The sequence below is a fragment of the Grammomys surdaster genome, unplaced genomic scaffold (genome assembly GCF_004785775.1).
Source record: "Grammomys surdaster isolate TR1022 unplaced genomic scaffold, NIH_TR_1.0 125581, whole genome shotgun sequence".
NCBI lineage: Eukaryota > Metazoa > Chordata > Mammalia > Rodentia > Muridae > Grammomys > Grammomys surdaster.
In genome coordinates this window covers 69,446-97,337 of record NW_021620427.1, presented here as the reverse complement: position 1 = coordinate 97,337, position 27,892 = coordinate 69,446, and the positions used below count along the sequence as shown (strand labels likewise).

At 40.8% G+C, this 27,892-nt stretch overlaps 2 protein-coding genes across 2 annotated transcripts in view; both read right to left on the bottom strand.

Moving 5' to 3' along the window:
* The window catches only part of LOC114638382 (UDP-glucuronosyltransferase 2B31-like), a 14,762-nt gene extending 8,880 nt beyond the window's left edge, over positions 1-5,882 (bottom strand). The window contains exons 1-2 of the mRNA XM_028786810.1: positions 5,735-5,882; positions 1,607-2,375 (exon numbers count right to left, since the gene is read on the bottom strand). Of these exons, the coding sequence (XP_028642643.1) occupies positions 1,607-2,330 (724 nt within the window). The 5' untranslated portion in view covers positions 2,331-2,375; positions 5,735-5,882. The remainder of the gene's footprint in view (positions 1-1,606; positions 2,376-5,734) is intronic.
* A 5,905-nt stretch (positions 5,883-11,787) lies between these two features.
* Positions 11,788-27,569, bottom strand: LOC114638380 (UDP-glucuronosyltransferase 2B31-like). The gene is made up of 6 exons (XM_028786809.1): positions 26,829-27,569; positions 24,977-25,125; positions 22,092-22,223; positions 18,398-18,485; positions 17,420-17,639; positions 11,788-15,649 (listed from the first exon to the last, which is right to left on the bottom strand). The coding sequence occupies exons 1-6, from the start codon at positions 27,553-27,555 to the stop codon at positions 15,370-15,372; spliced, it is 1,596 nt and encodes a 531-aa protein (XP_028642642.1). The 5' UTR covers positions 27,556-27,569; the 3' UTR covers positions 11,788-15,369.
* Between the last annotated feature and the right edge of the window lie 323 nt (positions 27,570-27,892).

The following is a 27,892-nucleotide window of genomic DNA, read 5'->3' as shown; positions in this document are numbered from 1 at the left end:
TCTCTCTCTCTCTCTCTCTCTCTCTCTCTCTCTCTCTCTCTCTCTCTGTGCATGTGTGTACAATGTTTAAAAAATTATAATATATATGTTTCTCATCCTTATGCTCAGAGATATATAAAGTCATTGTGTGAGTCTCTGTGAGAAGACACCACTTTGGTAATTCTTTATCATTAAACACTGAGATATGTTATTGAAATACAATCAAATGCCATTATCCAGGAATCATAACTCAGGAAAACACCTTTTCCTTTAACTCTAGATGTAACATGTCTTACATAGCAACTGGAAACCTTTGATGTGTGCTCCTATAAATGAACTGAGGATTTTGTGCTGTCTGGTTTAGATAGTTGGATGCAGCTGAGTGCGGTTCCTTAGTCCCTAATGTAGCCACAGGAGATCTTGATGCTAGATCTTCCTCCTCCTCATCTCAACTGCAGAGATATAAGGTATGTGCGCCCAAACCCAGTGTAAACATTTAAGGGGACTTTGTTTGAGCATTTCAGTGAGATAGGGTCTTACTATGTAACCCTGGCTGTCCTCAAAGAGAATTTTGATTCTGCCTGAGCTCTGTGATATTCCTCTTGATTCATGACAGAATGTGCAGTATTCGGTATGTATAAACAGACTTACTGAACATAGGGATACTTGCCTTAAAATATGAATGGAGACATGTGTGTTTCTTAAGCATATTTTAAAATAAGGCAAGTAGTATCCAATATGTCTACCTTTCAAGGTTATCCATTTGAAACACAGTGTCAACCCACTTCAATAAGTAAATTAGATTCCCCCATGTTGTGAATTCACATGTTTTCTGTGTATGGAGCAGAGATAGCATATTCACAGCTGTGCAAAAATTTAATAGGTTAAAGGGGAAGATCTTTCAAACCATAAGTGAGAAAATTCATTTATATCAAAAGTCCTCGATGTGTTGTTTATACCTATGCTAGAAATATGTATAGTCTTCAGTGTTTTGTGACATCATGAAGACTTTGAGGTTATTTGAAGCTAGTGTTTTTAGTGGCTTGAGCAATGGATTAGAAGGTAAAGATGTTTATCACGAGAACTTAAAGACTGGAGTTCAATCCCCATACAAACCTAAACACCTGAATTGATCCTGAGAATCCACACAGAGGTGAAAGTTAAAACTCAACAAAGTTCCATCTTCCACATGTGCAACACAGAGCACCAGCCTCCCACACATGACACTAGTGTTCATGTGCATACTTGTGAGAATAACAGCAACTTGTGACAATAGCAGTAAGGATGATGATGATGTTGATGACCCCAGCCAGCTATGACTGCTGTTGGAAAAGGTGAGGGGAAAGGTCTTGTGCATAAATCATTTCTTAGAGAAGTTCTTAAAGCTTGTTTTATGGGCATGTGCCTTTCAGAAGTGTCCTGTGCAAGTCATAGATGAGGTTTTTTTCAATTGACATTGTGACATAAGCCTTTCGGCAATGCTTTGAATTTGGCAGATAATTTTACATTGCTGCCACCATTTTATTTAGGAGAGACAAATCCTCTGCTGTCAATCCTGTTCTGTCAAGGTCAGCTTCAATGACAGGAAATTGAGAATTGGACAATCCCAAGTTAACAGGATACTTACCTAATACTTCAGTGTAAAACTGATTCCACCTCTTCTCATTAAATGTTTGGAACCAAAAGTCAAAACACAGTGTATAGATGACATTTTTCACTCTCTCCATGAATGTCATTCTATCGCTCAGTTCTGACAGAGCAACAGGCACATAGGAAGGAGGCAGTGGCAGTCCTCCACTGTACTTTTCATATGTGGAGCCAGGAAAGAAGCGGAGACTGTACACAAAGGGTATCTTGAGAATCTCGGCCAGCAGGTCACCACAAGGTATGAAAGGATCTGCCAGAATGACATCAAAGCTAGAGTTTTGTAGCTTTGTCATGATTTCTTTGTTAAAAACTACATCTTTGCAGAGACTCTCAGAATAATCTGAATCTATCAAAAACATTTCTTGCATCATTAAAAAGTATCCAAAAAATGACTGCTTTGGCAGCTCATATATGCTCTTACGGAAGTCATCCTCAAAAAGTTCTTCTATATCAGCCATGGAATATGATGCAGGGTACATCTCATACTTAATAGTAGATGTGTTCTCAACCTCATATGAGAAGGAAACTGACGGTATCAGTACGGTCACTTCATGATCCTTCTTCACAAGCTCATCTAGGATTGTTCTTAAGTTGAGCCAATGGCTGAACTCTACTGGCCACACAAGCACCTTCCCACCAGTCCCAGATCCAAAGAAGATGCTCAAGTGCATCAGGAGCAGGGCTGCTGTCATTTTCACAGACATATTGGTTGAATTTAGAGCTTCCTTTCAAAGGATGATCTCTCAGCTCTTGAAGAAATAGAAAGAATAATATTCAAGTAGTTAAAGTATAACTTGTACTTTTCAAAAACGGACATGGAATAATCACAGCCTTCGGGTCACAAGTACCAAAACCAGATGCAGATGTGAATGAAACAATGGCTACTGATTCTCGGGACCTTGGCTGTTTAGTGTCCTTAATAAAAGTAGGAAGTAAGATCTCTGTTTCCCTCTCTTTCTTCCTCCTTCTTCTTCTCCCTGTCTGTCTCTGTCTGTCTCTGTCTGTCTCTGTCTGTCTCTGTCTCTGTCTCTCTCTCTGTCTCTCTGTCTCACTGGCTTTTGCGTTGACTCTGGCTGACTGTTGATCTTGCTTTAGCTCTCTGTCACCTTCCAATGGAGGTTTCTTGACAATGATCCTGAAGTAAAGCAATAATTGTAGAGTTACATTTTCCATTTTACTTTATTTATTTTTTATTTTTCTTATTTGATATTTTATTTATATTTCAGTTGCGATCCCCTTTCCCCATTCACCCCAACCCCTTATCCTATCCCCCCTCCACCTGCTTCTGTGAGAATGTGCCCCCACTATCTTCCCACTTCTGCCTCCCCAACCACGAATTCTCCCACACTGGGGCACCCAGTCTTCACTGGACCACGGCCTTCCTCTCTCACCTATGCCTGACAATGCCATCCTCCCCTACATATACAGCTGTAGCCATGGGTCCCTCCCTATGTGCTCCCAGGCTGGTGGTTTAGACCCTGGGAGCTCTGGTTGGTTGGTATTGTTGCTCTCTCCACGTGGCCCCAAACCCTTTCATCTCCTTCTGTCTTCTCTCTCACTCCTCCATTGGGAGCCCCATGATCAGTTCAAGGGTTAGCTGTGAGCATCTACCTCTGTATATTTCAGGCTCTGGCAGACCTCTAAGGAGACAGCCTGCACTTCCTGGCACCCATATCTGCATCTGCCTTTGGTGACTGCACATGGGATGGATACCCAGGTGGAACAGTCCCCAGATGGCCCCTTCTTCCATTTCTGTCCCACACATTGTCTCATATTTACTCCTGTATTTTCTTACTCCTTCTAAGAAGGACCAAAGCACCCACACTTTAGTTTTCTTTCTCCATGAGCTTCATGTGGTATGTGAGTTGTATCTTGAGTATTGCGAGCTTTTGGGCTAATATCCAATTATGAGTGAGTGCATACCGTGTGTGTTCTTTTGTGATTGGGTTACCTCACTCAGGATGATATTTTCTAGTTCTATCCATTTACCTCAGAATTTCTCAAATTCATTGTTTTTAATAGCTGAGTAATATTCCATTATGTAAATGTATGAATTAACTGTATTTTCTGTGTCCATTCCTCTGTTGAAGGACATCTGGTTTTTTTTTTCCAGCTTTTGCATATTATAAATAAGGCTGCTATGAACGTAGTGGAGCATTTGCCCTTATTATATGTTGAAGTGTCTTCTGGGTATATGCCCAGGAGTGGTATAGCTGGGTCCTCAGGTAATGCTATGTGCAATTTTCTGAGGAACTGCCAGATTTTCTGATTTCCAGAGTGGTTGTATCAGCTTACAATCCCACTAGCAATAGAGGAGTGTTCCTCTTTTTTCCCACATCCTCGCCAGCATCTGCTACCACCTGAGGTTTTGATCTTAGTCATTTTGACTGGTGTGAGGTAGAATCTTAGTGTTGTTTTGATTTGCATTTCCCTGATGACCAAGGATATTGCACATTTCTTTAGGTGCTTCTCAGCCATTTGAGTTTCCTCAGTTGAGAATAAAACCAGATACACTAAAACTAATAGAAGAGAAGGTGGGGAAGACTCTCGAATACCTAGGCCCAGGGGAAAAGTTCCTGCCCAGAACACCAATGTCTTATGCTCTTAGATCAAGAATTGACAAATGGGACCTCTTAAAATTGGAAAGCTTCTGTAAGGCAAAGGACACTGTCAATAGGACAAAATGGCAACCAACAGATTGGGAAAAGATCTTTACCAATCCTACATCCAGTAGAGGGGTAATATAAAATATATACAAAGAACTCAAAAAATTAGACTCCAGACAACCAAATAACCCTATTTTAAAAAATGGGGTACAGAGCTAAACACTTTTTCAAGAGAGAGTTACATTTTTTAAAGCATCATAGTTCATTGTTTTGTAGCATGAATAGTGGCAACAGCAGTCATTTACCATACTATTTAATGATTTTAAGTATATGGTTCAGAAGTCAATAGTATAATCTCAGAATTACACACACTGCAATTGTAGTTAGAGAACACTGTATCCTAGAAACAAGCCCTGTTCTTTTAGGCTTTGCATTGAATACAACTCTCCCCTACTGTGAATTTGCTTCCTTTTCATCAGTCAGTCTAACAGGAGTGGAAAGATAAGGAGACACTTCTGTTTCCTTTCTTGGCTTTCAGACTATTCAAAGAATTTTCCCAGTGACCTTCTGCTGGGAGAAGAAATGTTTGGTTTCTAGGTGGACACAGAGGAGGAATTTGTGTCCTGGAGGGCCATTTACAAGCTATGGGGAGCTAACATTTCTTGAGACTAGGAGGTAAGATAATGGTGGGCAAGGTCCCATGCCATGCCTGACATATGCTAAGCTATGCATATGTCTTGTAAGAATCCCAAAGATGGAGAAAAAGGTGACTGGCTCCTTTTGTCTTTCTTCCTAAAGTGATCACAGTGAATAAATATTCTTTTTCTGCATTTCACAATTAATTTGGCTCTTTTGACTGGATTATTAAGGTAGGTGAGTATTTGTGTGTGTGTGTGTTTGTGTGTGTCTGTGTAACCTGGCTCATTGGGACACAGAGACTTTGCCCTCTAAGCCATGTAACACCCTCGTTTCCTTACTCTGAGCTTTTTCTGTAACTGGTATAAAATGGGTTTTACTTTGTGGTTAGTACTGGTGTTTATAATGTTTTACAGTACTGTCATGTTATAAATGGTAGACATATTTGTTTTATGCAGCTGTTAAATTGTATTATATGACCTAGAAAGACCACGCTAATTTTAATTTGATTAATGTTGGCTTTGTTCCCAACATTTGGGTAGTACGTTTTACTGATATTCATTTACCATATTTTGTCATGTTCTACGGCTTGAGTGCAATCCTTTCCTGAATTTATGTATCTCTTACAGACATCACTAAGAACTTAATCCCTTCTTTTCACTATTCCCTCATTCAGACAAAGAATCAGTAGTAGAAACTAGGGTGCCTCCTTGCTTATGCTCGCGTGGTATCCTAGACATAGTAAGAAACAAACCAGGAACTCCTATGAGGGCTCAGCATCAGAGTGCAAAGTTGAGAGAGCTGGGAGAGGGAAAGGGGAAAATGGATCCAGGCATCATTAAGCTCTTGGGCAAAACCAAGTTTACCTTGACCTGTGTTCTCTGGGAGCATCGAAGTGTGAAATTCACGAAGCAAGATGACAGAATTCCTTCAAACTGGGCAGTGAAGACATCTGGTGTTTCCTGGGCCAGGTCTAGGAGGCTTTATCCTGAAATCGGGAGCTCAACATGGAGTCTTGGAGCTGAGCCCACAGGAAGCGTGGGCGGAGACTTCTTGGCTGCTTGTATTTGTGTGAGTCATAGGCTCCAGGAGGGGATCTGGGGAAAGAAACCAATCCTGCCTGCTTCTTCTGTGTCTCCTTTCCCTTCTGTGTAAAAGTTTTATGTGGATTTGTTTTGACATTTTTTGATGTTTTAACTACATGAGCTCTGACTTATAGTCTCAAGAAGTGGCCCACTGTTTCCAGGCAGCTGCAGGGGTTGTCATCTACACACAGTGTAGCACTTTCCTGATGTCCACCCTTGGTTTCTGTCATTTCTCTCTTGATTATAATCAGGTAAGAGGAGAAAGTCTTATCCTATTGTGTTGAGCTGAACTTTGAACACTGTTTAGAGTAATGATATTGAACATACTTCCATATGTGTATTGACTACCTATAGCTCCTTCACAAAAGTTGTTTATTCAGACACTCTATTCACATTTGATGGCTGAGTAAATTTTGGTGGGAGTTGAGGTTTTTAATACAGAGTCACTTTATGCTCCCCACCCCCTTCGTAATATGTCACTATGGCCTTTTTTGTACAATGCTTGAGTGCCTTTTTTTGTGCATATAATTTACACATGCCTCTTGTGGGGCAGTCAGCTGTGAGAGGCAGGGGGGTACCCAGTTGAGTCTTCTTGGAACCTTGGAGACCCTAAAGGGATGGTAGGAGTTTGGGCTTGATCCTGGGCCCTGGTTCCTTTCACTTACCTTCAAGTCATCCACAGCTCCTCCCAAGGAAAGGTTTGTGGCCTTTGGTCAGTTAGCACAGGTAGAGGGTGTGACTACAGGCTGCAGAGCCTCAAGAGATCTCCATATTCATCAGTTACCTAAAGGCCAGAGTGTGTACCCAATTAAACATTCTTTCCCAAATCTTCCCCCTATTTCCAAAAGGTATTCAAGCTCAGGCCTGCCATGTGTATATAGGGTACAGCTTCATCCACTTTCTGCCATGACAATAAACCTTTTAAAACCATGGACCTCCTCTTGTCTTTGGGGCCCACTGTAGAGAACTGTGGAGGGGACATTCAAGCGATGAGCTGCTGTTGCCTAATCTTCTATGGAGGACTTCTCTGCTTTCCAGTCATGGAGGCTGGGCAACTCAAGCAAGCTAACCAAGCCAACCATGACCCAGACAAGTGAGTCACCATGTCCAAAAGTCTCATCCACCCTGCAGGGCACCACTGGAGCTTTTCTCTCTCGTCCCTTTTGAATGTAGGCAGGTCCAGCCTGTATGACCCCATCTCAGTCACTCTGTTGCCTCTCAGGTATACCTAGGAGCCCAAGGGCTGAGACAAGTAGGTCTCCGGCCAGCCACCTGGGCCCAAAGACCCCACACCCAAGAGCTCCAGCCCCCGAGGGACCTCAGACTGGAATGTCCCCATGCCCAGAGTGGAGCTCAGTGGCTTCCCCTAGCTGAGTGTCTGCCCAGCGCAATGTGGAGTGAATTCAGTCAAATTACCATGCTTCTGCCACCCTGAGCCTCAGCTCCAGCTGCCTGGGGCAACAGACAACTGGATCCACAACTCAGCCCAACAGAATCCACACCTATGTGCAAGCAACAGCCCTACAGCCTGTCACCTTCTTGGGTTGTTTTTTCAGTACTTTCAATGATGTATTTTGATGGAGAGTGATGTGTTTATAAAAAGATAAAAAGATAAAGAGAATATGTTTTGTGGAGAGATATGGGGGAAGGGAATGCCTCTTTGAGTCCATGCCGAGGCATCTGTTCCCATTGAGGGGGCCAGCCACACACCAATACAGTATAGAATAGAGTTTATTCAGGGCATGGGGAGGAGAGCCAGGAGGGTACTAGAGGAAGAGAGAGGGAGGGAGAGAGAGAGAGAGAGAGAGAGAGAGAGAGAGAGAGAGAGAAGAAGTATAGGCCAGCCATGACCATGTGAAGAGATGTGGAAGGGAAGAGGGAAGGCGTGAGGGGACAGAGAGGTCAAGAGAGCAAGAGCAAAAGATCAAGAGGTCAAGAGAGAGAGGAGAGGGCTATCAGCCCCTTTTATTAGCCCCTTTTATTGTGGGCAGGCCTACCTGGCTGTTGCCAGGTAACTGTGAAGAGGAGCATACTTGGTTGTTGCCAGGTAACTGTGGAGGTGGAGTTTAGACAGAGTAGTAATGTTGCCCTATTTTGGTTTAATTAAAAAAAGAAAAATTAGAAAGAGGTGACAATGAAGCAGGAATAGGGTTGTTGTGATATCTGGTTACTTCCTGCTGGCACTGAGGGCCACATATCTTTAGGGGAAAACTAGAAGAATGGTTATGGGGGGTGTTTGTCCAGTCTTAGGAGAGTTGGCTGTTTCCTGCTGTCCAGAGTCTATGGAGCCATTTGAGGATAGGCCAGAAGGAACAGGTTCAGTAGAAGCAGCAGTGTGTGTGACAGGAGATGGAACATTAGAGGTTGCTTCTCTGGAGCTGTTTTGGATGCACCTGGACTTGACAAGATGTAGGGAATAAGATTAAGTACATTTGGGAGAAAGAAATTTTTTTCTAAGATGTACATTTGAAATCGAGAGGAATCTCATCCTTTGGTAGGTGGGAACTCTAGGCAGATGTACTTATCTGGATAACATCTATTTGGTCCATGAGAGGCAGATCTGAATGGGTTTCCTGTAGCTTATAAGTTTACAAAAGAGGTAAGAGCATTAGTTAACAACACAAGCAGTCTTTAAGATGAACCTTTGCTGGATCATATAGTGGAATGTTTTATTAGAGTTAGGCAAGTTTATAAGAACTCAGATGCTGGGTGGTGGTGGCACACACCTTTAATCCCAACACTTGGGAGGCAGAGACATGTGGATTTCTGTGTTCGAGGTCAGGCTGGTCTACAGGGTGAGTTCCAGGACAGCCAGGGCTATACAGAGAAACCCTGTCTTGAAAAAACAAAAAAACAGAACACCAAAAAAAAAAAGAACTCAGATAATTTAGGACCTTGGGATGTGGGACTGTAATTTGGCCACGCCCCCCAGAGCCCAGATAGAGGGCGGAGAGAACAAGACTCTGCCTCAAGATTTCTCTGGCCCCGCCCTTCTCCTCCGTTTCCAATATATAAGGGAAACACCTTCCGACATGTTTCTGGAGAGCCCTTTTCCATTCTCCACTCAACCCCCCCCCCCCCGACATCTGTTAATAAATCAACACGTCTCAAATCTCCACATGTCTCGTGAATTTTGGATTGAGTAAGTCAAAATCTTGTGCGCCCCTGTCCGTGCGGGGAGGGGGAGGGACTCAAGCTAGTCGTGTGGCTGCCCCGCACTCTCTGTACTCTATCGCGGGTCCCGAGAGGCCTTGGAGCCTGTGCCCAGGACATCTCCGCCCGCTCTTGTTCCCTCGGCCACCCACGGCCACCCACATCGACCCGTGTCCTGCATGCCCGGCGTCTCTGCCGCCCATCCGCCCGCTTCTGCTTGCGCCAGCACGGCCGCCTGTGATCCCTAGGCGCAAGCAGTGTCCGAGTGTCTGAAAGTGGGATAGTAAGAAGAGGAAATAGGAAGCATTTAATTGATGGAAACTGAGTTTAGGTAATGAGGAAACAGATAATATTTGTGAAATTTTAACTCTCAGTGTAGTCAGAAGTCTGAGAAAGAGTAAGCAACAATCTACCAATTATATGTTATTTTTAAAAATGACAGAGTCCACTAGCCAACAGTTCTCATGGTCTCTATGGTCTCTTGGGCAGAGTCAGTCTGTTTTTCAAGTGTAGAAGATGCAGGACTTTTTTTTTGTGTGTGTGTGGAATGGATACACGTGACATGAGAAATGACTTACCTTGGTTTAGCCAAGTTATTTGACTCAGGGCATCCAGTTTTGTCCACTGCATTATTTTCAGTGATCATATCATCACATACAATTCAGGCAGTATCTTCCAGGAGTGTGCACATCTTCTGAAACCATCTTGGGTCACCTGTTAGACACTTTGGGAATTCTCTCGGTCATAAACTTAAATATATTATTAGCAGACTTCTGACAAGAGTGAGAGCCATAAGGATTGGTTGCAACTGAATAGAATTTAATAACAGTAGTAGAAATCTATCAGGCAGGATAGGAAGGAAAATCTTAAGTAACTTTGGCAGGTTGTGTAGGTAGAGAAAAGTACATTTTCTTTTCTTTTCTTTCTTTTTTTTTCTTTTTTTCTTTTTTTTTTTTTTTTTTTTTTTTGTAGTAGCAAAGAAACATTTTGGCTAGGACCAGAATAAGAAAGCTGGCAGCAGTGGCATATGGTTGTATGGCTGGTGGGTCAGCGCTGTGGGCCACAGTTCATGTCAGTGGAAGCTGAGGGGTGGGACTTCTTACAAGTGGGCAGAAGTCATGGCCCAGTGCCTCCAGCGGCTGAAGTCCCTGATAGGCAGGGTATGGGGTGGAGTGGGGGAAGCAAGTGTGTTCTGTATCACAGCAGCTTTCTTGTGGCAGGAACAGCACTGCTGGCACTTACTTTTTAGGTCCCAGGCAGAAAGGTGTAGAGAAAGAGAGAGAGAGAGAGAGAGAGAGAGAGAGACAGAGAGAGACAGAGAGAGACAGAGAGAGACAGAGAGAGACAGAGAGAGAGAAAGAGACTCCCTCCTTCACAGGCAGGCACCGAGCTGCCAAGCTCTTTGCATGGGTGGATGTACACATGGGAATGCAAGTCTCAAAGAGGGTCTCTGGCAGGATGCAAGGAGAGGATCCAGAGCAGAGCTAAGGAACACAGGGAAGAAGTGAGCAAGGAAGGTCCTGGACCTGCTTTTTAGGTAAACCAGCTGAACTAAGTAGTTGCAGCAGGCCACAAATGATGGAGGAAGAGGGGAAAAACCTGAAAGACAGACTCCTGGGGGAGACACACTGGGGACTAGAGTTTGGAGCCAGAGAGAGAGAGAGAAAGAGAGAGAGAGAGAGAGAGAGAGAGAGAGAGAGAGAGAGAGAGAGAGAGAGAACAGTTTGTCCAGGCCTGGCCTGGGCTTCTCAGCCATGAGAAGGAAACTGTCTCAAAAGGACAGTGGAATTTCTCACCCAAGGAAGAAGTCCTAGAACAAGGGTCAGGGAAGCACAGGGTTAGCTCTGAGCTCAAGAAATCTCTGGGACCATGTGGACAGTTACTCTGACCAGTTGGGGGATGGGGGAGCTTACCAGTTCTAGGCTAGGCTAGGGAGTGTGAAAATCTTTTGGTAACAGGTCTGATGCAAACCTGTAGATTTCTATGTACAACTCATGGCTCCAGTGATGTGTTTGTAAAAAGATAAAGAGATAAAGGGAGTATATTCTGTGGGTTTGTGAAGAGGTATGGAGGAAGGGGATGTCTCAGCTGGCCCATGCTGAGACATCTCTTCCCCCTGAGGGACCAGTCACATACTGTTATAGAATAGAGTTTATTCAGGGCATGGGGAGGGGAGCCAGGATGGTAGTAGAGGCAGAGAGAGGGATGCAGAGAGAGGGAGAGAGGGAGAGAGGGAGGGACAGAGGGAGGGAGGGAGAGAGGGAGAGAGAGAGAGAGAGAGAGAGAGAGAGAGAGAAAGAGAGAGAGAGAGAGAGAGAGAGAGAGAGGAGAGAGACTGACAGAAGAAGAGAAGTTGAGGAGTAGAGACTGGGCTTTGAGCATGTGGAGAGAGGGAGAATGGAAGAGGAAAAAGGGGAGGGGAAAGAGGGATGAAGATATCAAGAGAGAGAGGAGGGGGCAAGCAGCCCCTTTTATAGTGGGCTAGGCCTACCTAGGTGTTGCCAGGTCACTGTGGGCAGGAGCATACTTGGCTGTTGCCAGGTAACTGTGGAGGTGGAGTTTAGACAAAATATTAACAGAGAGATGTTGTAATTTTTTATGAATTCAGTGTAGGAAGGATTGCACATCTTCTTCTGCTTCTGTAATCAATCAAAAATAAATTTCAAATTCAATAACAGACGTATTTGCAGTCCTTTATTACCATCTTATGTTTATGATTCTCAACTTTACTTTAAAAAGCATTTTTAAATGAACATTGTATGTTGTAGAAGGTAGAGGTCCTGAGCAATTTTCCTTAATTCATTCAACTGTTTGTTTTCACAGGCTTTCACTGAGGCATTTATTCGTATCACTATCAAGATCCTCAGACATATTCATAATTGCTATTTGAAAACCCCTCCTTGTGATTCAGTTAACTGTTTCCTCATGGCATGTTATGATAGGTTTGCTGTCTTGTGAAGAAGTTACCTTGGTTGTTAGTGTTTGTAATTTTTCTGCTGTGCTCTAGAGATCTGTTGTTATGATGCTTGTGCAGTTTCTTGTTATGGATATCTAGTCATACTTTTGATGAGTGGGAACTCAGGTATTGAGTTTCTTGTATCCCAATATGACAAATTGTAGGCCAGATGAACTATACTTGATATCCATCTTGGAGTTACTCTGTCTTTTAGGGTTCATAGTCTGAACCCTGACATGGATCTTCAGTTCTCGTTGAATCTCTGCCTTAAGACTAAGCAGTCCAAGATGCTGTATGTGTGGTACATTGTAAGTACCTGCTTTTATTTACCAGGCCATGGTTACCTGATATGGCTGATGAGACAGAAATATTAACCAAATTCTAGTGGAGGGGTCTCAGGAAGCCAAATTTGTCTTTGGCTGAGACAAATTTATTGGAGCACTCAGACTTTTTATACCTTTATCAGAACCAGAATATAATGCTGTCTGGTAGGTTAACGACAATAGTAGGACACAATGACATTTGCAAGCAATACAGGACACATCAGAGTAATGCCAAAGACAAATGTGTCCTGTTCAGTTTATATATTTCACTGAATTCTAAGAAATACAGAGAAATACAAGGAGGCCTGAATTATTCACTGCCTGAGCCAGTTCCTCAGCTTCTCAGGAACTGAAGGCACAGTAACCTAGGAGCTCTGGACACTGACATATGAACCTATGAAGCATGCCTCTTAAGGCAGCTAGACCAGGCTAACTCCCTGATGTATGTGACAGACTATCAGAAGGTGAAAGGAACTGATGATTAATTTCTCTGAATCATGATTGGGAGGCTGGTTCTACAAAGGGCAACAGTGGAAGAAATAGTGGTTATTCTGGTTTTGGCTAAGAATGGCAGTGAATTTGTGCAAGGTAGGAGTAGTATAGGAAGAGTTGCTAGGAAAGAAGCAGATCAGGTCTGAGAATACTCTGAAAAGTCCTTAATGTATCAGGGCTGGGCTAGATAGTCTACCTGGATCCAAGCTAATGTGTTGCATGTGTAGAGTCTGAGTTAAAGAGTGCTTCTGCAGGCATATGGGAATTCACAAAAGAATGATATCGGCTGGGGAAAATGGCTGATAGAGGCCATAACAATAACTAGAGGGAACTGGATTCCTTTAAAAGTTTAAAAAATGATGATGATGATGATTATGATATGTGTGTGTGTGTGTGTGTGTGTGTGTGTGAATGTGTATGTTTGGACTTGCTACAGGTTTCTTCAGGAGAATAGGATAACATGTGTGGTTCCATGATCTTACTGCAGGGATTTATCTCATACGATTATGCCTTTATCAGTTTGTCTATCCTGCTTTTCTTGGTAGTTTTTATAATTATATACATAGTACATAATAAATATTGGTTGAATTATAGATATAATTATTATATGATTATAGACATTTGATAATTAAAGATAATTTTAGATTATGGATTAATGACATTTTCTGTCTGATTCTCTCTGTTTGAGGTTCCATATATGTTATGCCCATGTCTATTATATGTGATTGACTATGTGCTGGGCATGTGTGTGTAGTAATGCATCTAAGTGCAGAAGACAGAGGTTGCTCAGTGTCTTACCTGCTTTGTCATTTTCTATCTTATTCATTTGTGAAAGGACATATCACTGAACTTGAACTTTGGCACTTCTCTTAGGCTATCTAAAGCCTAAATTATTGCTCCATCTGTCTTTATCCTCCTCCCCATCCGAGAACTTATGGTACAGTCATTTCTAATCAGGCTTTGTTTCTACACTTACAATAAAATTTAATCTCAATTCTCATTCTGGGAGAGCAAACACTCTGAATCACTCTCATGCATCTTGCCAGTCATAATTATAATTTCAGAACATCTTCTATTGAAATATTAAAGTCACAGCATAAATATAGAGAACATGGGTAAAGTATATTCTGTTTTGTAAAAAGGGACACATATCACATACATACACACATTCTGCAATTGTGTGAGAACAGCTTATTTTGAGTCTTTAATCTGTGTTATCAAAACATAAATTGAAATCTTACATCTGTTCCCTAAGGCTAATTAGGAAAATGAGGTAATCTCATTATTCTTTGTTAGTGGTTGAAGGAAAACACAACTCATTTCATGGAATCAAAAATTTTCTTTGATTCTTAATTTTATGTGTATGTGTGTTCCGTTTGCATATTTTCTGTGTCACATGAATACAGCAGCAACAGAGGCCTGAAGAGGGAGTAAGATCCTAAGACACTTGAGTTACTGCTGGACCTGAGTCCTCACCATATGGGGTGGGAATGGAATGTGGGTTTTCTGGAAGAAGAGCTAGAGTTAGTTACTGTAGAACCATCTCTCCAGCTCCAAGTACTATCTTGGTAGTTCCTTTAAGGAAGAGGTCATTCAGAGGTTCAGTGTACAACACAAGGCTCTGCAATAATATTGATCTACAAAAGAAAAATGTAGGGTTACTGTTGTCATACAGCTCCAGGCCTGAACACTTTTTCTGAAAATTCATCCTGTAAAATCTGCAATAAATAAAGTTAAAACTTGTTCAATACGTGCAAAACCATGTAGATATGAGTATGCTTCTTAGTGAACTTGTATCCTCAAACAATCTGTTAGTCACCATAAATATTTGTTGTGTGTGTGTGTGTCTGTGTGCGTGTATGTGTGTTTGTATGTTTTTAAAGCCTGTGCGTATGTGTATATTTACATGCTTGTGCTTATTAATTTGTGAGTGGGGCATACCTATGTCTTGTCACACATATGGAATGTCAGACCAACACCTCCATTGTTATGTTTCCCTTCCATATTCTATAAGGCAGGGAATTACTTGCAGAAAACCAGGTAGTTGGCCTGAAAGCTTCAGGCTCTTGTCCTGAATCTGTCTTACATCTCCTGATTTTTTTTATACTACAGTACCAAATGCTATTGATGAGTTCCTGGCATCCAAAATCAAGGAGGAAGTCTTGACTGACAAATCATGAGACTATGGAGACAATTCTTCAGCCATAACATTCTTTGGTTTAACTTTTATCCTGCAGAAATGAATTTGTAAAATTTTTGTGTGTATTCATGTTGATTGTGTTAATTTTAGTGTTTCCTTTTCAATTTTAACTTTGGCTGAAATATTACTAATTCCAAAAGAACTATTAGTTCTCTGGGAGAAAAAGCAATCTCATGACTTGATAAATACTTTTTGAAAACTTATCTTGACACAGGATGAAGGACTCAGCCCTCATTGCCACCCTTTCTGTGATGCACTGAGGAGGTCCCTGTGTTTGTCTTCCTCAGTTCAGCTACTCCCTTTTCTTCTTCCTTCCAGTTTTAGTAAACTTCTGACAACAAAAGAGGCAAGACTTTGTGAGGATGAACACCACAGTTGCCACACAGCCCAGCAGGAACCCAAGCACATCCAGAGAGTGGTATTGAACCCAGTTGAGGTCATGAGCTGCCACACGAAGATGCTTGGCTCCTTTGTGGCGCATGATATATTCAATCCAGAAGACTGCTCTGTCCAGGGGCTTCACTGGCTGATCGTGGTGAATTCTTGATAACCGCATGGCATTCTCCTTGTAGCTAAAGACATCAACAATGAAAACCTATTAATTTTGTAGTGCATAAAGCTCATGAATGCTTCAGGGAAAGCATCATGAGACTCCATAATTTCAGTGTAGAGCATTAGGTGAGTATGGATTTGATTGGAGTATGTTTGAAAGTTTGTATGTAGGTTGGCATTTTCTGAGAATTTTTTATTTCCAAATAGGAAATGAGAAATCATTTGGGGAAATAACTCTTTCCTGTAGCACTGCGTAAAGGTATTCTGGGTCATGGTTGGGCAGTTGCCTAGAACCATGAGACTCTGCGTGAGAACCTGGCAGGAGTTCGGCACGCCCCAAGAACCCAGGGTCCTGAAAAGCAGTCTAGTCTCTTTAAAACTCAGTCACGTAGGCCAGCCATTACAGCCCCTGGCAAAGTGCACAGGTAGAGGGCGTGACTAGAGGCCTCAGGCTCCAGGGATTTACATACAAATGAAGGCCAGAGCAAATTAAGCATGCCTCCTCTGATCCTTCCCAGATCCTCCCCCTTTCTCCCTTCCTATATAACTCGGGACTGCCCTGAGTTTTATGGGCCATACTTCCAGATCCATCTATCATCCGCCATGACAATAAACCCTTTTGGAACCAAGGACTTCCTTGTGTCTTTGGGGCCTGCTGCCTCCAAAGCCTCCAGGCCACTGGAAACATAGACTTTTCTCCTGCATGTGGGACCAGCCGCAGTGTGGAAGCTTCCCCGGACCCCATGGCTGGGGCCACTAATTTGCCTTACACTTTCCAGGATAGGAAATGTTTGTAAGTCATTCCAAACCCAACAAGTGCAGTGGTTCAATGTCATTTCAAGATGATTGCATTGATGCCCTTGAAAAGAAACGGTGTCAAACTGATTTGACATCTCAACAAAACATCATCAATGCTTAAAAAATGGTAACTGAAGAGAAATGGATATATTTTCCAAACATGACACAAGACACGAGTTTCAAATGCAGCTATTCGATAATTTGCCTAGACGTCTCAGAGACCTGAATTTACCATATACTTCTCAAAGAGACACAAGCACAATAATGAAAAGGGAGCATAGGAAATGTAATTCATCACCTCCTTTTTGTCCTGTTTATTCAGATTGTGTCTGTGTGTGGTTCTGGGGGAGTTACATAACCCCAGTAGTATGTGTCAAGGTCAGAGGAAAATTTGTGGGCCTCAGTTTTCTGAATTAAGGATGTACAACCTGATTGATATCAGGATGTCAGGTAGATCAATGGATCAAATGAAAGATGAAGAGTTTTAGAAATTTTGAGTCATTGAATTGATATGTTTTATATGTTTGATTTCATTATCCTATTTCTTGAATTGATCCTATTTGTGAAAATTGTGTCCATTCATTTAGCAAGAGAAGAAAATTCTCAATATCAAATTATAGTCAACTAACTTTATCCTTCATTAAGTCATGGGTGTAGTTAGTAGTCGTAGTTCACATTTAAAGCTCTTTCCACAAAGGTTCAGTAAGTTTTACACTTAGACTTATTGTTGTTTTCACCATCAGACTCAAGATCAGAGGAAAGCTAGTATTACCTTTGAGAGAACCTATCTGTTTGTTTGTTTGTTTTCCAAGACAGGGTTTCTCTGTGCAGTCCTTTGTGTCCTGGAATTCACTCTGTAGACAGGCTGACCTCAAACTCAGAAATCTGCCTGCCTCTGCCTCCTGAGTGCTGGGATAAAGGCGGGTGCTACCACTGTACAATGAGAGAACCTATCTTGACTAGCAGTAGTTTTAGAAAAGCACAGTACTCACGAAGGTTCATTAGTGACTGTCTTCAGTGCAGTGAACAAATCTGTACTGGACATTGTGAGAAAGTCCAGTTTAATAGCTGCTCCTTTGGTCTTCAAGTGAACAATATTGTCATATTGGTCTGCAAACAAAGGAATGCCAACTACAGGTATCCCATGGTAGATCGCCTCATAGATGCCATTGGTGCCACCATGAGTTACAAAAGCTCTGGTTTTTTGATGACCTAGCAGGAATGAGAATGAAGTTAAAGTATTAATAACCATAATTCTGAGAGAGAAAATGAGAGGCAGAGGCTAAAAGCAAGACTTGGTACAATGTGCTCTAGATAGCATTATGATAACCAAGAGACTGTACTGCTCCTGTGAGAACTTAAGCAAGTCTGTTGAGCTTCAAGTGAAGTCCATATTGAGGAGGAGGAGAGTGGAAGTAGAAGGACTTTTTTCATTGGACAGAAAAGGCAGTGCTCCCACAAGTGGAGAAAACATGCTGTGCAAACTCAGGCTGTGGTTCAGGACAATATCTTCTGAAGAAACAGTGAAGTCACTGCCCCTGATGTGTTGGACAAAGCAATAGGGTTGTGTGCTCATGGTACAGAAATCAGACTGAGCATAATTTGTCACATGAGGTAACATCTCTTTATGTGGACCTTTGGGGGGGCATAATAAATGAAGAGTCAATTTTGGAAGAATCTCAATCTCTTTGGCATTTATAATCACCCTACAATAGGGGAAAAGGCACATGTTAAGTTATAGATATAGGAGGTAAAGAAAAACATGAAGAAGTGACTTAAATATACCTGAAACATAATTACAGCAGAAATTAAAATGGTTTCTCCCCATCTTGAATCTTAACAGAATAGCCGAATTGATTCTTTAACCATTTTTATCAGGACTATATTCGATTTGTCATAAATGCATTAGTGCTGACATTTGCCTTCCTGACTGGCCATTCCTCATGTCTCAGTTGTGTCCTGATGCTTACCTAGAAGGTCATTCTGGGGGATCCATTTGTACAGACGAGTGTTGGGTCCCAAGGTTTTTGGCTTCTTTCCTTCAAATCTCCACAGAACCTGTTAAGGTGAAGCTAGCCGCTTATTCCCTTGGTCAATGTCAAGTTACTCATGCTAAAATTCTGAAGAGGTTAAGAAACAATGGAGATAAAATCCCGTTTTGTAGGAGCCAGGCCTGATGATTAATGGGAATCATGAGGAATTACTACAGCAAGGATGCAAATACTCGTCACACTTCTGCATGATACAACCCCATTTGTGAAATTTACATTATTTTCTCTCTTCTATTTTTCCTCTTTAATAAGACAATTTTAATGCCATAGGCTCTGATTATAGTTTGCCCTCCCCAATTCCCTTTCTAGATCCTCTTCTCCTCTTCCACCTAAATCCACATCCTTTTTCTCTCTGCTTTTCCATTGCAATATAACAGGCATCTTTATCAACAACAACAACAATAACAACAACAACAGTAAATAGTATAAGATAAAAGAATAACAAGCAAATGACCATAGTACAAATGTTATTTTATAATAAGGAATAGTTTTTATTTATATATAAGTTAGTGAGTTTTCAAGCATGAGTGTGTGTGTGTGTGTGTGTGTGTGTGCGCTCGGCAGGAGGAAGGATGGGAGAGGCATTTTCTTTGTGAGAGGAGGAGTTATGTGATAGCTCAAGAGTGGAAACCATATACAAAGAACTTGGGAGCCTCAGCTTATGGATGGAGTTCTCTCCTATGAACTGGTGGAAGGCAGAAAGAAAGGCTTCTGCCTCCAACTACAGATATAGGCTAGATACAATATAAAAATGTTTTAGAGGGGTTTTGAAGAAGTCCTGCAAAAGAACTCTATTTTTTCAATTGTGGGTTCCATGTGAATTCTGGATTAAATTTCCTGACATGATAAATAAAAAAAAGTCTACAAATGAGATTATGCTATAAACAAAAGTTAATGCTTTAGGGAGATTTATAGAAGTCTTACAAGATAACTCAATTTCTTCTAATGTGGGCTCCATAGAAATTCTAGGATAAATTTCCTGACATGACAGATTAGAAGTCTAAAAATAGGCTCATACAGTATTTGTTTAGTTTACTCCACTCATTTTAAATTATTTCAATTATCACAATTGATATAATTTTGAGTTTTGTGGTTTTATTATATTTCTTGGGGAGAAAGGTCAAGCTAATAGTTTTTCTGGTTACTGGCTCAAAGACATGCTACTTTGGGTGAAAGTCTACATCTGTGATTATAGAAAAGGAGAACAGGTTATGTGGATTAGACATGACAGAGGGAAATCCTCTAAAGAACTAGAAAAATTCAAGAAAATCAAACAGGACAGGTAAAGATCCTTTGTGCTATCCTTCACATGACATAAATGGATCCTTATGATTGGTTATTATTATTAAAATTGGCTCATTAAAAAGTCAGTTGTCTTTCACATGCTTAAACAAAATTTCATCCTCAACTAGTCTGTGACCTTACAGAATCCATACAGATCTCCTGTTGGTACTTAAATCCGTTTTGAGATTTGTATATTACAGAATGAACAACTTTGAAAATATTCTCCCTCAAAGATGCTAAACTGACCTGCTTGGACTCCCTATTTATGGATTCCAGGTTGTCTTCAACCTTTCAGACAGTTCCAGTCAAATGTTCAGTCAATCCCTGAGCCTTCTAGGCGTCAATGACTGGATAACAATTGCTGACTTAGATTTCTTAAGGCCAAACTCAATCTCCTAATTTCCCTATTCTTCCTCTCCCCTTCAAAGCTATTTAATGGTCCCTGTTCAGCCGGAATAAGTTATATAGTGTTGCCAGCCCTGGGTTTGGGAGTCTGGTACTGGTTATTTGAAAGATTGTCACTCTAGGGAATTTGGGAATGGTCATAATTTTTAACAGGGAGGAAATAGGTGAAATTGATTGTGTAGCTATTATCCTAATTGGTAGAAATCTTTATAATTAATACAAAGTTGAAGTTATATTTTAATATTGTTATTCTTCGACAGACTTTGTGCCTGTGTATACAATGCTTTTAAGAATGCAAAGCTTAGACCCAGTTCTTCTATGACTGCTATTGCAAACTATTTTCAGATGATTGAAGTTAAAGGCCAGATAGCAAACTCATGGTTATGTTAGATTTCTGATTCAACTACCAGATGGTGTTTTCAATGTTTTTCAACTAGAAAAAACTGAGAATAGTCCTGGTTTAACATTTCAGATTAGCTTACGTACATAAGTCGTCTTCAAAAACATCAGAAATCCATAAAATATGACATTTGATGTTATTTACTCATTTGACAAAGAGACATACCTGCTTTGAACAGCACTCCCTCCTTGGTTCAAAGAAGATTTGAGCATCTTCTCCTCCTCCAGGCCAGGTTGCTTTTGTGGCAAGGCAGCCACTTGGCAACAATTGCCCAGTTCATCTATAGACAGTATTGTCCAGAGAAGGACACATTTTTACAAAGTAGTCAGCTACTAGCTTTGTGGAGACAGAGTCAGCAGCCATTCAAACAATTCTACTTTATAAGTCCGTCAGATAGATGATCCTTGGCCAGAAGGCCAAATATGGATGCTCTTAGGTTCTGAAAAATGAGGGACTGTCCATGTTGGAAGCTCTATTCTGTGCTTCCTATATTTTCAGGTAATATTTTGTCATTCTCTGATTTCTGATGGGGTTGAAGACTAGCTTTGGTCTCATAATCAAATTCAAGTTGTTTGACACAGAGAGAGCACATGACATGGTTTTCAAGTGACGTTATAGGCTGAAATTCGAAACATAATCCAGGGATAAAATCATAATTCTTTCAGTTAGGAAATGTGGTAGAGTACTCCGTGTAATAATTTGATGGAGTAGATGTCATCTGTACCTCATACTGTGTCATTTACTTAATTGTTATGGTTATGTTCAATTAATATCTGGGAGAAGAACTTTTATTTTTTATTGGATAGAAAATGTGAGATGTAGGAGAAGAACTGATACTACAATCTGAGTCCCTAATTGGTCCTTGATTTGGTCAATAAAGAGGGTTGAAGCCAATTGCTGGGCGAAGGGAAAGGTGGGACTTCCGTGTCCCAGAAGAAAGAGAAGGGATGGAGGGAAGGAAGAGGTCTTATAGGCTAGGCTTTGGAGCAGGAGGCATGCAGCAACTGTGTAATATCTTGGGTGGTTGGGAATTCTTAGGGCAATTCTTCATCCAGAATTTGTGTTATCTGGGAAGTTCTACGTTAATAAAGCTGTTTAGTGTTTTTCTTCCGAGGAGCTAAGGAGGGTAGGAGAAAGAGAGCAGTTGGGACCTTAGTTGGTGGCTTGCTGAAGGTAGCCAGGAGGAATAGGCTTTCCTGGGAGTGGAGCTGGCAATGGCTTTTCTCAGAGCTAAGGGGCGAATATTAGATCACAGTTCCCGGGAAAGGTGCCTGCTAGCCTATGGTGGAGCTAAACCTGGAGCATGGGCTGCATCCCCCCAGCAAAGGAGCCAGTGTGTTCTTAAAATTACATGCAACATGTGTGTGTGTGTGTGTGTGTGTGTGTGTGTGTACATATATATGGGAAATGTGCATTGGTGTCATCAGGACAGCTTCAATTTCACACAGGAGGCATCTGCAAGCAGATCTAGAATAGCATATGACCATCTCAGTGAGGAATCATCACTGAGACACTGTAACTCACCTTCTGTGGAATCTGGGCAAGGCCTGCTGCAATCATATTGGCCCTTTCTTCTGTTAGGCTGCCCACCATGGACCCCAGGGAAAACACCACAACACCGTGTTCTCCAGATGACTGGACGAAGTCCTCTATTTCCTGTTAATGAAATATCAGACCATTACAAAGAGCAGAAGCACCAAACAACCTGCATAGAAACAGACATCTACATCAATGGAAATATATCACGGACTCTCACAAATGTTCAGAATAGTGTCACATCCATGTATAAGATATATACTTGTAACTCATTGTACACAGGTTACAGTTCTCATTGTCATACAAATTGCCTTGGGTTATTTTCATCTTGAAAGACAAGAGTTTTAGAAATTAAATCCAGAGTTCTCCTTCTCTCTCCTTGTTCCTTTGGCTTCCAAACATCTGCTTTTTCTTTCTATAATTTCAACTAGTATATGTTGCTTACATAAGATAGTCTTATTTTCTTTCTTGTTTGCTCATTTTATTTAGTGTACTCTTATTAAGGTCATGTGTCTGTAGACTCTAGGTTTTAAAGGTTTGGATATTTCTTTGTATTTGTACAAACACATATACATATACACATACTACACACACACACACACACACACGCATATACACACATATACATATGTCTAAATGTATATGTATATTTATGCATACTTAAGTGGGCTATATGTAGAGCTATGTATATGTACATAAATGAACATGTAAATATGTAGGTATATACAACATAAACAAACACATATATTATAAATATTTGTTTGTTAACATTTCTATTGATATCTAGGTTGCTTTCCTCTTTCGTAGCTACTGTTATAAAGTTGGGTGGGAATAGCATAATTGAGATAACCTATAAAAGAATATATTTAGCGCTGGAGAGTTGGCTCAGCAGTTAAGTACTGCTGTTCTTCCAGAGTTCCTGAGTTCAATTCTCAGCAACCACATGCGGGTGCAAAACCATCTGTAATGGGATCTGATGCCCTCTTCTGGTGAGTCTGAAGAAAGTTACAATGTATTCACATATATAAAATAAATGAAATCTTAAAAATATGCATTGAATTGGAGGCTTGCTTACAGTTTTAGGGGTTTACTCTAATAACTTATTGTTGGATAGCACCGTGGCAGGCAGGAAGGGATGTCACTGGAATAAAAGCCCAGAGCTGAACCTAATCCGTATGTTGCAGAGAGACAGAAAGAGATCAGGCATGGCTTAGGCTTTAGAAACATCAAAGTCCATCTCCAGTGACACATTTTCTCCAACAAAGACACACCTCCTAATCTTTCTTAAGTACTTCACCAACTGGGAACCCAGCATTCAATATGAGCATAAGGGGGCCATTCTCATGCAAGCCATCCATCTCCCTTGAGGAACAGTGATATTCTGATCATCTTTGCATTACTCTCTCATTGAAAACCTTCATTCATTTCCTCTACATGCATGCTCAGGACTGGAATTCATGGGCCTTGAATCTAATTCTAATTTTTTTTAAAAAGAATGTCATTCTCTCACAGACCTAATAAGTTCATGAAATTTGTTTTCATTTTCATGAAGGATGATCAAATCAAAGCAAACAGTACATTCTATCTATTAAATAACTATCAGTTCTTTAGTGTGGGAACACAGCATATTTCTCTTTTAGCTGTTCTTAGATACACATTCAATTTTAATGTGTGCATTTTTTGTGCATGGTTGATATTGTTTGTCAAATATATATTGTTTGAACCACACAAAAGTATTTGCATATCTAATAATATGAAGCAGTTGGTTTAGAGGAACAACGATTCCCACCACAAAGGACAAAAAGAATCAACAGTTATTGACTAGGGTTGAAACCTTGTTTGAGGAACTGCAATCCACTCTTCATTATTCCTAACTACCATGCAGAGTCTATCCTCCCACACCCTTCCTTCTGTTTGCCTTTCAGCTGCACTGGGCATGTTGGGCCAGCTCTCTCCTACTGAAGTCAGCGTCAGCACACCCTTCTTGCCCTCAGTTTGTACCCCCTTCTCCTGTTGTCATTGCCATTCCCTTATTGTAAAGATGGGGTCTCCTGTAAACACTGCTGGCCTGCACAGAACTTGGAAATCTTCCTCTGATTATAGAGTTCTCAGTAACTATACACATTCCAACTGGATTAGAAAAAAGCATATCATCTTTTGTGTAACATTGTATGATATTGCTGTCATTGTTGAAGTAAAGGAGGATTCTCCAGAGACCTCTTTTACTAAGAATAGAAAAAAGTTTCCCTTCCTTTGCCTCATGAAGTGTTATGTTAGTTAAAACCACATTCCTCTGTACCTGCAGGGAAATGCCTTCTTGTGTGCTTATAGAACTCATTTACAGACATTAACTATAAACAGGGTTTGGAGACCAGGTAGATAATGAGCTCTTAAATGAACAAAATAGTTCATTTTATCTTTCTTCATATATTGACTACTCTTTCACTGCAACTCAAAGTGATCTTCCCTCACTATACCATTCAAACAGTTCAGTTATTTGCTCACAGCAACTCTTGAAAGTAGAATAGTTTTTGCTCTTGGGTGAGCCTGTGCACACTGTGTTTCCCTGTATGCTCTCTGTGTGCTTACCTTTTGGGTGGACCTATCACTTTTTGTATGGTCTTCTTGAGTGACTGATATTTTCTCTGTGTTGACTAGTAGTCTAATTATTCTTGTCATTACAAATCCACAGGGTCCGTAAAGGAAATGAAGACTTGTGATAGAACAGATTCAGGCTTTCCTGCAGTCTGTTGCCTTTACCCAAATTCCCATGACTCTCTGAGTTTGACACAAAGATTCTGAAGGAATAAAATCTAATCATTCATGTTGCAAAAGCAAGGCCAACAGAAGCAAAAAACCAGGAATATATTTACCTTAGGCAGGGGCTTGGCAGGTCTGCAGTGGAGTCCACCAACAAACTCAAAATTTGGTAAGACAGGATGAGGAAATTCCAGATCCCAGTAGGTCCTAATGAGCCATATGTCTGCCTTTGCCATAGTTTCTGTGAGTTTCGTGGGTTTTCCTGAAAAGGAATCAGAGCAGAGAAGGTATAAGATGTGACAAAGTCACAGGTGAATATGAATATGCCAGGTAACTTCCTGCAAGCATTTTTGGTAATATAGTCAGAAACATTTACAAGTGTGTGACTTTGGTACCTGTGTGTGTGTGTGTGTGTGCATGTGTGTGTAATGTTCAAAAAATTTGTAATATATGTGTTTCTCATCCTTATGCTCAGAGATATATAAAGTCATTGTGCGAGTCTCTGTGAGAAGACACCACTTTGGTAATTCCTGATCATTAAACACTGAGATATGTTATTGAAATATAATCAAATGCCATTATCTAGGAATCTTAACTCAGGGAATCATCTTTTCCTTTAACTCCAGATGGAAAATATTCTATGTAGCACCTGGAACCTTTGATGTCTGCTCCTATAAATGAATTGAGGATTTTGTGCTGTCTGGTTTTGAGACAGTTGGATGCAGCTGAGTGTGGTTCCTCAGTAGTCACACAGGAGTCCTTGATGCTAGATCCTCCTCCTCCTCATCTTAACCGCAGAAATGGAAGGTGTGTGCACCCAAGCCCAGTGTAAACATTTAAGGGGACTTTGTTTGAGCATTTCAGTGAGATAGGGTCTTACTATGTAACCCTGGCTGACCTCAAAGAGAATTTTGATTCTGCCTGAGCTCTTTGATATTCCTCTTGATTCATAACTGAATGTGCAGTATTCGGTATGTATAAATAGACTTACTGAACATAGGGATACTTGCCTTAAAATATGAATGGAGACATGTGTGTTCCTTAAGCATATTTTAAAACACTGCAAGTAGTATCCAACATGTCTACCTTTCAAGGTTATCCATTTGAAACACAATGTCAACCCACTTCAATAAGTAAATTAGATTCCCCCATGTTGTGAATTCACATATTTTCTGTGTAAATAGCACAGATAGCATATTCACAGCTGTGCAGAAATTTAATAGGTTAAAGAGGAATATCGTTCAAACCATAAATGAGAAAATTCATTTATATGAAAAGTCCTCAATGTGTAGTTTATACCTATGCTAGAAATATGTATAGTCTTCAGTGTATTGTGAAGGTCATGAAGACTTTGAGGTTATTTGAAGCTGGTGTTTTTAGGGGCTTGTGTAATGGATTAGAAGGTAAAGGTGTTTATCACGAGAACTTAAAGATTGGAGTTCAATCCTCATACAAACCTAAACACCTGAATTGATCCTGAGAATCCACACAGAGGTGAAAGTTAAAACTCAACAAATTCCATCTTCCACATGTGCAACACAGAGCACCAGCCTCCCACACATGACACTAGTGTTCATGTGTATATTTGTGACAATAACTGTAACTTGTGACAATAACATTAAGGATGATGATGATGGTGATGACACTAGTCAGCTAAGACTGCTGTTGGAAGAGGTGAGGGGAAAGATCTTGTGCATAAATCATTTCTTAGAGAAGTTCTTAAAGCTTGTTTTATGGGCATGTGCCTTTCAGAAGTGTCCTGTGCAAGTCATAGATGAAGTTTTTCAATCGACATTGTGACATAAGCCTTTTGGCAATGCTTTGAATATGTCAGATAATTTTACAGTGTTGCCACCATTTTATTTAGGAGAGACAAATCCTCTGCTGTCAATCCTGTTCTGTCAAGGTCAGCTTCAATGACAGGAAATTGAGAATTGGACAATCCCAAGTTAACAGGATACTTACCTAATACTTCAGTGTAAAACTGATTCCACCTCTTCTCATTAAATGTTTGGAACCAAAAGTCAAAACACAGTGTATAGATGACATTTTTCACTCTCTCCATGAATGTCATTCTATCACTCAGTTCTGACAGAGCAACAGGCACATAGGAAGGAGGCAGTGGCAGTCCTCCACTGTACTTTTCATATGTGGAGCCAGGAAAGAAGCGGAGACTGTAGACAAGGGGTATCTTGAGAATCTCGGCCAGCAGGTCACCACAGGGAATGAAAGGATCTGCCAGAATGACATCAAAGCTAGAGTTTTGTAGCTTTGTCATGAGTTCTATGTTAAAAATTACATCTTTGCAGAGAGTCTCAAAAAAATCTGAATCTACCCAAATCATTTCTTGAAACATTAAAAAGTATCCAAAAAATGACTGCTTTGGCAGCTCATAAATATATTTTCTGAGTGATTCCCAGAAAATTTCATCTAACTCAGATAGAGAGTATGTTGTAGGATAAGTCTCAAATTCAATAGCAGATGTATTGTCAACCTCATAAGAAAATGAGGCCGATGGTTTCAGAACCATCACTTCATGATCCTTCTTCACAAGCTCATCTAGGATTGTTCTTAAGTTGAGCCAATGGCTGAACTCCATTGGCCACACCAGCACCTTCCCACCATTCCCAGTTCCAAAGAAGCTACTCATCTGGAGCAGAAGCAGGGCTGCTGTCATTTTCACAGACATCATGGTTAACTTCAGAACTGCCTTCCAAAGAGTGGTTACTCAGCTCTTGCAGTTTTAGACAGAGCAATAATCAGTCAGTTAAAGTATAACTTGTACCCACCAAAGCAAATAGAAGTGGGATAATTACAGCCTCTGGAGGGCAAGTGTCAAAACCTGGACACAGATTTGAAAGTGGGAAATGACTCCTGATTCTCAGTGATCTTGAGTATATAATGTATTTGGGGAACAGTGAAACGTAAGATCCCTCTCTCCCTCCCCTCCACTCTCTCTTTCTCCTATTGTAGCTTCTTTGATAAAGAACCTGAAGTAAAGGCAGAACTCTTCAGGCACATTTTTATAA

Coding starts and splice junctions, on each gene's coding strand:
- LOC114638380 (XM_028786809.1), bottom strand. CDS start 27,555: ATGATGTCTGTGAAAATGACAGCAGCCCTGCTTCTGCTCCAGATGAGT. Junction 25,126..26,828: donor GTTTTACACTGAAGTATTAG/GTAAGTATCCTG, acceptor ATTCCTTTTCAG/GAAAACCCACGAAACTCACA. Junction 15,650..17,419: donor ACAGTCACTAATGAACCTTC/GTGAGTACTGTG, acceptor TGATGTCTTTAG/CTACAAGGAGAATGCCATGC.